Raw genomic sequence first — 12,124 nt, 5'->3', positions numbered from 1 at the left:
CCATTTTCTTTCCACTAGGCCACACTGCCCCTTACTTTGGTATGTATTAATTTCCATACAACATTCATTCCTCTTTCCCCCCGACTCTCGCTGTTCCATTAGAGCTATAATTTTCCTCCTGCTATCACTTTACATACAAATTGGGTTTGCCTGTTTCCCCATCAGATAGTAAGAATCTCAGGGGCAATCCCCCTGTGGTACACCAGCTAAGCAGATCAATCAATCCATCAACAGTATTTACTGAGCACTTACTGTGTGCCAAGCACTCAGCGCTTGGGTGAGTATAATATAATAGAGTTGGTAGACACATTCATTCATTTGGTTGTATTTATTAAGCACTTACTCTTTCCACTAGGCCACACGGCCTCTCCCTGATAACCCCCATAAACAAACATCTTTGGACAGCTTTCACAGGGACCGAAATACTTAAATTTGAGACTTTTGTGGGGGTAATAATTTTGGTATCTGTTAAGCGCTTACTACGTGCCAGGCACTGTACTAAGTGTCACGAACCAGGAATGTCCTGGCCCGGATTAGCCTCCGTGACAATTAAAGAGTCAAACTAAGCGCTTGGGAAAGTACAGTACAACAATAAAGACAACAATCCCTGCCTGCAACGAGCTTGCGGTCTAATGGCTCAGTGGAAAGAGCCCGGGCTTGGGAGTCAGAAGTCATGGGTTCGAATCCCGGCTCTGCCACTTCTCAACTGTGTGACTGTGGGCAAGTCGCTTAACTTCTCTGTGCCTCAGTTACCTCATCTGTTAAATGGGGATTAACTGTAAACCTCACGTGGGACAACCTGATTACCCTGTATCTACCCCAGCACTTAGAACAGTGCACCGCACATAGTAAGTGCTTAACAAATACCAACATTATTATTATTATTATTATTATTATTAAAGGGAGGGGAGACATTGGTACAATAAACAGACATCAATAGAAATAAATAAAATGACCTAAGTGCTGAAGGGCGGGAAGAGGGAGGAAGAGCAAAGGGAGTGAGTCAGGGTGAAGGGGAAGGGAGTGGGAGATGGGGAAAAGTGGGGCTTAGTCTGGGAAGGCCTCCTGGAGGAGGTGTGTCTTCAGTAGGACTTTTTAGGGGGGAAAGAGTGATTATCTGGCGGATTTGAGGAGGGAGGGCGTTCCAGACCAGAGGCAGGACGTGGGCGGGAGGTTGGAGGCAAGACAGATGAGATGGAGGCCCAGTGAGAAGGTTAGCACCAGAGGAGCGGAGTCTGCGGGCTGGGTTGGAGAGGGAGAGAAGCGAGAGGTAAAAGGGGGTAATAATAACGATGGCATTTCTTAAGCGCTTACTATGCGCCAAGCACTGTTCTAAGCACTGGGGTAGGTACAAGGTAATCAGGTTGTCCCACGGGGGGTTCCCAGTCTTAAATCCCCAATTTACAGATGAGATAACTGAGGCACAGAGAGGTGAGGTGGCTTGCCCAAGGTCACCCAGCAGACAAGTGGTGGAGCCGGGATTAGAACCCACATCCTCTGACTCCTAAACCCGTCCTCCTGCCACTAAGGGGTACGTTGCAAGCACTTAGCAAATTCCACGCCGATAATGATGATGATGTGATTCATCAAAGAAGCAACGTGGCCTCGCGGAAAGGGCCCGGCCTTGGGACTCAGCAGATGTGGGTCCTAATCCCGACTCTGCCACTTGTCTGCTCTGCGACTTTGGGCAAGCCGCTTCCCTTCTCCAGGCCTCAGTTCCCTCATCTGTAAAATGGAGATTTAAGACTGTGAGCCCCATGTGGTACAACCTGATTAGGTTGTATCTACCCCAGTACTTGGAACAGTGCTTGACACATACTAGGCACTTAACGAGTACCATTCAATCATATTTATTGAGCACCTACGGTGTGCACAGCACTGTACTAAGCACGTGGAAAGTACAATTCGGCAACAGATAGAGAAAACTCCTACCCAACAACATGCTCACATTCATTCCATCGTGTTTATTGGGCGCTGGGTACAGAGCACTGTACTAAGCGCTTGGAGTGTACAATTGGGCAACAGATAGAGACCATCCCCGCCCAACAACAGACTCACATTCTCAATGGGAAGAGCCTGGGCTTGGGAGTCAGAGGTCATGGGTTCTAATCCCAGTTCCGCCACCTGTCAGCTGTGTGACTTTGGGCAAGTCACTTAACTTCTCTATGCCTCAATTACCTCATCTGTAAAATGGGGATGAAGACTGTGAGCCTCACATGGGACAACCTGATCACCCTGTATCTCCCCCAGCGCTTAGAACAGTGCTTGGCACATAGTAAGTGCTCAACAAATACCAACATTATTATTATTATTCCATTGTCTTTATTGAGCACTGACTGTGTGCAGAGCACTGTACAAGTGCTTGGAAAATACAATTGGGCAACAGATAAAGCCCATCCCTGCCCAAAAACAGGCTCCCATTCATTCCATTGTATTTATTAAGTGCTGACTATGTGCAGAGCACTGTACTAAGCGCCTGAAAAGTTCAACTGGGCAACAGATAGAGCCCATCCCTGCCCAACAACGGGTTCACATTCATTTCATCGTATTTATTGAGAGCTTACTATGTGCAGACCACTGTACTAAGCGCTTGGACGATAAAATTGGCCAAGAGATAGAGACAATCCCCGCCCAACCACGGGCTCCCATTCATTACATCGTATTTAATGGCACTTGGCATTTGTTAAGCGCTTACTATGTGCCAAGCCCTGTTCTAAGCGTTGGGGTAGATAAAAAGTAATCAGGTTGTCCCACGTAGGGCTCACAGTCTTCATCCCCATTTTACAGATGAGGGAACTGGGGCACAAAGAAGTTAAGTGACTTGCCCAAAGTCACACAGCTGATGGCAGTGGGGCCGGGAATCGAACCCATGACCTCTGACTCCCAAGCCTGTGCTCCTTCCACTGAGCCACGCTGCTTCTCTGTGTGCAGAGCACTGTACTAAGCGCTTGAAAAGTTCAATCGGGCAACAGATAGAGCCCATCCCTGCCCAACAATGGGCTCGCATTCATTCCATCATATTTATTGAGAGCTTACTATGTGCAGAGCACTGTACTAAGCACTTGGACAATAAAATTGGGCAACAGATAGAGCCCATCCCTGCCCAACAATGGGCTCCCATTCATTCAATAGTATTTCTTGAGCGCTTCCTATGTGCAGAGCACTGTACTAAGCGCTTGGAAAGTACAATTTGGCAAGAGAGAGACCATCCCTGCCTAACTACGGGCTCACATTCATTCCACTGCATTTAATGAGCAACGACTGTGTGCAGAGCACTGTACTAAGCGCTTGGACAATAAAATTGGGCAAGAGATAGAGACCATCCCTGCCCAACGACAGGCTCCCATTCATTCCATTGTATTTACTGAGAGCTTACTACGTGCAGAGCACTGTACTGAGTGCTATGTGCAGAGCACTGTACTAAGCGCTTGAAAAGTTCAATTGGGCAACAGAGAGAGCCCATCCCTGCCCAACAATGGGCTCCCATTCATTCAATAGTATTTATTAAGCGCTTCCTATGTGCACAGCACTGTACTAACTGCTTGGAAAGTACAATTTGGCAACAGAGAGAGACCATCCTTGCCCAACAACGGGCTCCCATTCATTCCATTCTATTTACTGAGCGCTTCCTATGTGCAGAGCACTGTACTAAGCGACTGGAAAGGACAATTTGGCAACAGGGAGAGCTCATCCCTGCCCAAAAACGGGTTCCCATTCATTCAATAGTATTTATTAAGCGCTTCCTATGTGCACAGCACTGTACTAACTGCTTGGAAAGTACAATTTGGCAACAGAGAGAGACCATCCTTGCCCAACAACGGGCTCCCATTCATTCCATTCTATTTACTGAGCGCTTCCTATGTGCAGAGCACTGTACTACGCGCTTGGAAAGGACAATTTGGCAACAGAGAGAGACCATCCCTGCCCCAAAACGGGCTCCCATTCATTCAAGAGTATTTATTAAGCGCTTCCTATGTGCACAGCACTGTACTAAGCGCTTGGAAAGGACAATTTGGCAACAGAGAGACCATCCCTGCCCAACAACGGGCTCCCATTCATTCAATAGTATTTATTGAGCGCTTCCTATGTGCACAGCACTGTACTAAGCGCTTGGAAAGGACAATTTGGCAACAGAGAGAGCCCATCCCTGCCCCACAACAGGCTCCCATTCATTCCATCGTATTTACTGAGTGCTTACTATGTGCAGAGCACTGTACTAAGCGCTTGGAATAGACAAATGGGTAACAGATAGAGACAGTCCCTGCCCTTTGACGCGCTTACGGTCTAATCGGGGGAGACGGACAAGAACAATGGCAATAAATAGAGTCGAGGGGAAGAGCATCTCGTAAAAACAATGGCAACTAAATAGAATCAGGGTGATGTACATCTCATTAACAAAATAAATAGGGTGATGAAGATATAGACAGTTGAGTGGACGAGTACAGGGCTGAGGGGAAGGGAGAGGAGGAGAGGGAAAAGGGGAAAAGAGGGTTTAGCTGCGGAGAGGTGAAGGGGGGGTGGTAGAGGGAGTAGAGGGAGAAGGGGAGCTCAGTCTGGGAAGGCCTCTTGGAGGAGGTGAGTTTTAAGGAGGGTTTTGAAGAGGGGAAGAGAATCAGTTTGGCGGAGGTGAGGAGGGAGGGCGTTCCAGGACCGCGGGAGGACGTGGCCCGGGGGTCGACGGCGGGAGAGGCGAGACCGAGGGACGGTGAGGAGGTGGGCGGCGGAGGAGCGGAGCGTGCGGGGTGGGTGGTAGAAAGAGAGAAGGGAGGAGAGGTAGGAGGGGGCGAGGGGATGGAGAGCCTTGAGGTGTGAGGAGCAGCGGGGCCGGCGACTGACCGGCGGTGAGCAGCAGCAGCAACAGGGCCACGAGGACGGACAGCAGCGCGGGCTCCTGCCGCCGCAGCTCCTGCCGCAGCGAGTCCAGGTGCGGCTGGAAGCCGCTGCCCTGCGCCTCGGGGTCGGAGGAGCCCATGGCGGAGCCCGGCAGGCGTCCAGGAGGAGGAGGAGGAGGAGCGCAGGCCCCAAGATGGCGGCCGACCCGCTGACAGGACCCTCGACGGGAGACGTGGCCCGCCGCCCCCCCCCCGGCCAAGGCTCTGCGCACGCGCCGCTGCGCGCGCAGCGGGGCCGGCGCGGGGACCGCCGGGAGTCGTAGTTTTTTCCCCCCCGCCCCCGCCGAGGCTTCTGGGAATTGTAGTTTGACCGGCAACCGGCCGCCCCGCAGGCGGCTAGACTTCACTCCTTCCTATGTATTGAGCGCTTACTCTGTGCGGAGCATTCATTCATTCAAATTTGTGGAGCGCTTACTGTGTGCAGAGCATTCATTCCTATTTATTGAGCCTTTACTGTGTGCAGAGCATTCATTCCTATTTATTGAGCCTTTACTGTGTGCAGAGCATTCATTCCTATTTATTGAGCCTTTACTGTGTGCAGAGCATTCATTCCTATTTATTGAGCACTTACTGTGTGCAGAGCATTCATTCGTATTTATTGAGCGCTTACTGTGGGCAGAGCATTCATTCGCATTTATTGAGCGCTTACTGGGTAATAATAATAATAATGTTGGTATTTGTTCAGCGCTTACTATGTGCAGAGCACTGTTCTAAGCGCTGGGGTAGACACAGGGGAATCAGGTTGTCCCACGTGGGGCTCACAGTCTTCATCCCCATTTTACAGATGACGTAACTGAGGCCCAGAGAAGTGAAGTGACTTGCCCACAGTCACACAGCTGACAAGTGGTAGAGCCGGGATTCGAACCCATGACCTCTGACTCCAAAGCCTGTGCTCTTTCCACTGAGCCACGCTGCTTCTCCTAGCGAGCATTCATTCATTCATATTTACTGAGCGCTTACTGTGTGCAGAGCATTCCTCCATTCGTATTTATTGAGCACTTACTGGGTGCAGAGCATTCATTCATTCATATTTACTGAGCGCTTACTGTGTGCAGAGCATTCATTCATTCATATTTATTGAGCGCTTACTATGTGCAGAGCATTGATTCGTATTTATTGAACGCTTACTGGGTGCAGAGCATTCATTCATTCATATTTACTGGGCGCTTACTGTGTGCAGAGCATCTATTCGTACTTATTGTGCCCTTATTGTGTGCAGAGCATTCATCCACTCGTTTTTATTGTGCACTTACTGTGTGCAGAGCATTCATTCATTCGTATTTATTGAGCGCTTACTGTGTGCAGAGCATTCATCCATTCGTATTTATTGAGCACTTACTGTGTGCAGAGCATTCATCCATTCAATCGTATTTATTGAGCGCTGTGTGCAGAGCATTCATCCGTTCGTTCATTCAATGGTATTTGAGTGCTTACTGTGTACAGAACATTCATTCATCCAATCGTATTTATGGGGAGCTTATTGTGTGCAGAGCATTCATTCATTCAATGTTATTTATTGAGTGTTCACTGTGTGCAGACCACTGGACTAAGAGCTTGGAATGTACAATTCGGCAACAGATAGAGACCATCCCTGCCCAACAACGGGCTCACAGTCCAGAAGGGGGAAACAGCAAAACAAGTTGTGAAGCATCAATACCATCAAAATAAATTAATAGAATCATAGGTATATATATACATCATTAATAAAATTAATAGAGTAGTAAGTAATATATACAAATCTACACAAGTATGTTGGACGGGCTAGGCGCACCCCAGAGTAGAGGGTGTAGCGGGACAAGGCAGCGCACTGGAAGCATTCATTCATTCAATAGTATTTATTGAGTAAGCGGGTCATGGGTTCTAATCCTGCCTCTGCCCCTTGTCTGCTATGTGACGGTGGGCAAGTCACTTCACTTCTCTGGGGCTCAGTTACCTCATCTATATAACGCAGACCAAGACTGTGAGCCCCACATGGCACAGGGACTGTGTCCAATTTGATTTGCTTGTTTCCACCCCTGCATTTAGTAGAGTGCTTGGCACATGGTAAGTGCTTAACAAATCCCATCATTATTGTTAATATTATTATAAAGTTCAGTGCTCTGCACAGACTACGTATTCCATGCATGTCGATTGATCGATTGAGCAAACAGTTTGTCGTTTTCAGGCAAGCATTGAACAGGTAAATTAATGTCAGGAATTCCCCAATATATGCAGCTGGTGTTGTTTAATCCTGGTTTAAAATCAAATTAAAATATAGCTCCGGGCCTTACCCCGCATAAAGCTCAACTACCCAGCTATTCTGGCTTAGTGCTACAGGTGGCAGCATTCATTCATTCAAATGTATTTATTGAACTCTTACTGTGTGCAGAGCACTGTACTAAGCGCTAAGGTGAGCCCAATATAACAATGAACAGACACATTCCCTGCCCACAATCGCTTACTCTGTGCCAAGCACTGTACTAAGTCCTGGGATCATCAGGTCCCCCATGAGGCTTACCATCTAAGTAGGAGGGAGAACAGGTACTGATTGAACCCCCATTTTGCCGATGAGGAAATTGAGGCACAGCGAAATTATGTGACTTGGCCAAGTGGCGAGTTTAAGAAGCAGCAGGTCTAACCCCAGCTCTGACACTTGTCCATTCATTCATTCAATCAATCATACTTATCAAGCTCTTACTGTGTGCAGATCACTGTACCAAGCACTTGGGAGAGTGCAATACAATAAATAAACACATTCCCTGCCCACAACGAGCTTACGGTCTAGAGGAGGGGAGACAGACTTCAATACAAATAAATAAAATTATAGGCATATACATAATTGCTGTGGGGCTGGGAGGGGGGACCAGCAAAGAGCAAGTCAGGGCAACACAGAGGGAGTGGGAGATGAGGAAAGGTGGAGTTTACTCTGAGAAGGGCTCTTGGAGGAGATGTATCTTCAATCAGGCTTTGAAGCGGGACAGACTAGAAGCTTCCGTCCCCTCCACTCTACTGAGACTGCTCTCTGTAAGGTCACCCGTGACCTCCTTCTTGCCAAATCCAATGGCTCCTACTCCATTCTAATCCTCCTTGACCTCTCAGCTGCCTTTGACACTGTCGATCATCCCCTCCTCCTCCACACCTCATCTCACCTTGGCTTCACTGACTCCGGACTCCGTCCTCTCCCGGTTCTCCTCTTATCTCTCTGGCCGGTCATTCATTCTCGGTCTCCTTCGCGGGCAACTCCTCCCCCTCCCATCCTTTAACTGTTGGAGTTCCTCAAGGGTCAGTTCTCGGCCCTCTTCTGTTCTCCATTTACACTCACTCTCTTGGTGAATTCATTCGCTCTCAGGGCTTCGACTACCAAATCTACGCAGATGACTCGCAGATCTACATCTCCGCCCCTGTCCTCTCCCCCTCCCTTCGGGCTCGCCTCTCCTCCCGCCTCCGGGACGTCTCCACCTGGATGTTGGCCCGCCACCTAAAACTCAACATGAGCGAGACTGAGCTCCTAATCTTCCCTCCCAAACCGGGTCCTCTCCCAGACTTCCCTATCACCGTGGATGGCACGACCATCCTTCCCGTCTCTTGGGCCCGCAATCTCGGTGTCATCTTTGACTCGTCTCTCTCGTTCACCCCACGCATCCTATCCGTTACCGAGACCTGCCGGTTTCGCCTTTACAATATAGCCAAGATCCGCCCTTTCCTCTCCACCCAAACGGCTACCTTACTGCTACGGGCTCTCGTTATATCCCGGCTAGACTACCGTGTCAGCCTTCTCTCCGATCTCCCTTCCTCCTCTCTCGTCCCGCTCCGGTCTATTCTTCACTCCGCTGCCCGGCTCATCTTCCCGCAGAAACGCTCTAGACATGTCATTCCTCTTCTTAAACACCTCCAGTGGCTACCTATCAACTTCCACTCCAAACAAAAACTCCTCACTCTAGGCTTCGAGGCTCTCCATCACCTTGCCCCTTCCTACCTCTCCTCCCTTCTCTCTTTCTACTGCCCACCCCGCACGCTCCGCTCCTCCACCACCCATCTCCTCACCGTCCCTCAGTCTCGTCTATCTCTCCGTCGACCCCCGGGCCACGTCCTCCCGCGGTCCCGGAACGCCCTCCCTCCTCACCTCAGACAATCTAATTCTCTTCCCCTCTTCAAATCTCTACTTAAAACTCACCTCCTCCAAGAGGCCTTCCCAGACTGAGCTCCCCCCCTTTGTCCCTCTGCTCCCTCTACCTCCCTTCACCTCTCCGCAGCTAAACCCTCTTCTCCCCCTTTCCCTCTCCTCCTCCCCCTCTCCCCTCCCACCCCCTCAGCACTGTACTCCTCCGCTCAACTGTATATATCTTTACCACCCTATTTATTTTGTTTATTTTGTTTAATGAGATGTACATCACCCTGATTCTACTTAGTTGCCATTGTTTTTATGAGATGTTCTTCCCCTTGACTCTATTTATTGCCATTGTTCTCATCTGCCCGTCTCCCCTGATTAGACCGTAAGCCCATCAAACGGCAGGGACTGTCTCTATCTGTTGCCGACTTGTACATTCCAAGCGCTTAGTACAGTGCTCTGCACATAGTAAGCGCTCAATAAATACTATTGAATGAATGAATAGAAGCAGCGTGGCTTAGTGGAAAGAGCAAGGGCTTGGGAGTCAGAGGTCATGGGTTCTAATCCCAGCTCTGCCACTTGTCAGCTGTGTGACCTTGGGCAAGTCACTTAACTTCTCTGTGCCTCGGTTACCTCATCTGTAAAATGGGGATGAAGACTGTGAGCCCTAAGTGGGACAACCTGATTACCTTGTATCTACCCCAGCGCTTAGAACAGTGCTTGGCACATAGCGCTTAACAAATACCAACATTATTATTATTATTAATTGTCTGTCGGGTTGAGGAGGGAGGGCGTTCCAGGCCAGAGACAGGAAATGGGCTAGGGGTCGGGGGCGAGACAGGCAAGATGGAGGTACAGTGAGAAGGTTAGCACCAGAGGAGTAGAGTGTGGAAGCTGGGTTGTAGAAGGAGAGAAATGAGGTGAGCTAGGAGAGGGGAAGGTGATTGAGTGCTTTAAAGCCAATGGTGAGAAGTTTTTGTTTGATATTGATGTGGAGCAGCAACCACCTGAGTTTTTTTTGAGGAGAGGGGTGACATGTCCTGACTGTTTTTGTAGAAAAATAATCCGGGCCGCAGAATGATATATGGATTGGAGTGAGGAGAGCCAGGAGGCTGGGAGCAAAGAAAAGAGACTGAGGCAGTAAGCTAGGCGGGATAGGATGAGTGACTGTTGCAGAATCACACTTTCCAAGTGCTTACTACAGTGCTCTGCATAGAGTAAGCGCTCAATAAACACAATTGAATGCATGATTGTATTAACGTGGTAGCAATTCAGATGGAAAGGACGGGTATTAGGTTGTGAAGGTGGGAACAACAGGATCTAGTGATCGATTGAATATTTGGGTTGAATGGGAGAGAGGAGTCAAGGATAATGCTGAGATTATGGTTTGAAGGACAGGAAGGATGGTGGTGCCGTCTACAGTGATGGGAAAGTCAAGGAGAGGACACGGTTCGGGTAGGATATGAAGTTCTGTTTTGGACATGTTAAGCTTGAGGTGATGGGAGGATATCCATGTAGAGATGTCTTGAAGGTAAAAGGAAATGTGAGACTGGAGAGAGGGAGAGAGATCGGGGCTAGATTTGTAGATTTGGGTATCAACATCATTAAGTTGGTAGTTGAAGCCATGTGAGTGAATAAGTTCTCTAAGGGAGTGGGTGTAGATGAAGACTAGATTGAGACCCAGAGTTGAACCTTAAGTAAGCCCCACAGGTAGGGGGTGGGAGGCAGAGGAGGAAATGCTCTGGGAAAGTCACTCCCCTCCTCAAAAACCTCCAGTGGTTGCCTTTTAACCTTCACACGAAACAAAAAACTCCTCACTCTTGGCTTCAAAGCTGTTCATCACCTTGCCCCCTCCTACCTCACCTCCTTGCTCTCTTTCTACTGTCCACCCCGCACGCTCCACTCCTCTGCCGCTCACCTCTTCACTGTTCCCCGCTCACGCCTATCCCGCCGTCGACCCCCGGCCCCCGCTGTCCCGGAATGCCCTCCCTCCTCACCTCTGCCAAACTAACTCTCTTCCCCTCTTCAAAGCCCTACTGAGAGCTCACCTCCTCCAAGAGGCCTTCCCAGACTGAGCCCCCCTTTTCCCTCTGCTTCCCCTCTCCATCCCCCCACACTCTGCTCCTCCCCCCTTCCCCTTTCCCCTCCCCTCAGCACTGTGCTCATTTGTACATATTATTTATTACCCTATTTATTTTGTTAATGAGGTATGCATCCTCTTGATTCTATTTATCTTGATAATGTTGTCTTGTTTTTGTTTTGTTCTGTTTCGCTTTGCTGTCTCCCCAGTTTAGTCTTCGAGCCCATCATTGGGCAGGGATTGTCTCTATCTGGTGCCAAATTGTACATTCCAAGTGCTTAGTACAGTGCTCTGCCCATAGTAAGTGCTCAATAAATACTATTGAATGAATGAATGAATGAATGAATGAATGAATGAGTCCACGAAGGAGACTGAGAATGCATGGCCAGAGAGACGAGGAGAATCAGGAAAGGATAGAGTTAGTGAAGGTTGGATAATATTTCCTGGCTGGTGTTAAAGGGACATGAAAGGTCAAGGTGGATGAGGGTGGAGTAGTGGCCATTGGCCCTCTCAGTGTCACACCTGGAGAGTTTCCAGTCCTCTACCAGTCTCGACTACGGGAGGGAGAGTCAAGAAGAGGCCTGTCCATTCCGTTCTTAGCTTGGCCAGTGGCTAGTGAGTGGAAGACAATCTGCTACAAGTCAAGACTCCCTTGTGCTGGGCAGCAGCGGCACGGGATAGAGTCGAGGACAGAGACTCAAGTTGACTGCGGGGAAGGAGGCAATGGTAAACCGCTTCTGGATTTTTACCAAGAAAACTCTCTGGATCCACTACCAGAACGATTGCAGATGGAGCTAGGGTGTCTGGGAGAGATGTGTTCGTGGCGTCTCTATGGGTCGGAGGTCACTCAAAAGCATAAAACAAGAAAACAGTTTCACAGGTTTCTACAATCCAAATAACCTCCCCCCTCCCTTTAATGTCTGTCTCCCCTTGTAGATTGTAAGCTTCTTATGGTCAAAAATCACATCTACCAACTCTGTTCTATTGTACTTTCTCAGCGGCTTAGTACAGAGCTCAGCACACAGCATACACCCCATAAATACTTTTGATAATAATGTTGGTGTT

General features: G+C 49.0%; 1 protein-coding gene and 1 non-coding gene across 2 annotated transcripts in view; one reads left to right on the top strand and one right to left on the bottom strand.

Moving 5' to 3' along the window:
- The window catches only part of SRPRB (SRP receptor subunit beta), a 37,175-nt gene extending 32,203 nt beyond the window's left edge, over window positions 1-4,972 (bottom strand). Inside the window, exon 1 of the mRNA XM_029062951.1 lies at window positions 4,837-4,972. Within this exon, the coding sequence (XP_028918784.1) occupies window positions 4,837-4,972 (136 nt within the window). The remainder of the gene's footprint in view (window positions 1-4,836) is intronic.
- A 6,591-nt stretch (window positions 4,973-11,563) lies between these two features.
- On the top strand, window positions 11,564-11,701 carry LOC114816078. Its single transcript, XR_003763854.1, has one exon. It is a non-coding gene; the product is annotated as a small nucleolar RNA SNORA7 (small nucleolar RNA).
- Window positions 11,702-12,124: the final 423 nt, after the last annotated feature.

This window comes from Ornithorhynchus anatinus, chromosome 1 (assembly GCF_004115215.2).
Source record: "Ornithorhynchus anatinus isolate Pmale09 chromosome 1, mOrnAna1.pri.v4, whole genome shotgun sequence".
In the NCBI taxonomy this organism is placed as follows: domain Eukaryota; kingdom Metazoa; phylum Chordata; class Mammalia; order Monotremata; family Ornithorhynchidae; genus Ornithorhynchus; species Ornithorhynchus anatinus.
Note: the sequence above shows the minus strand (reverse complement) of the source record. Positions and strands in the feature narration are given on the sequence as shown.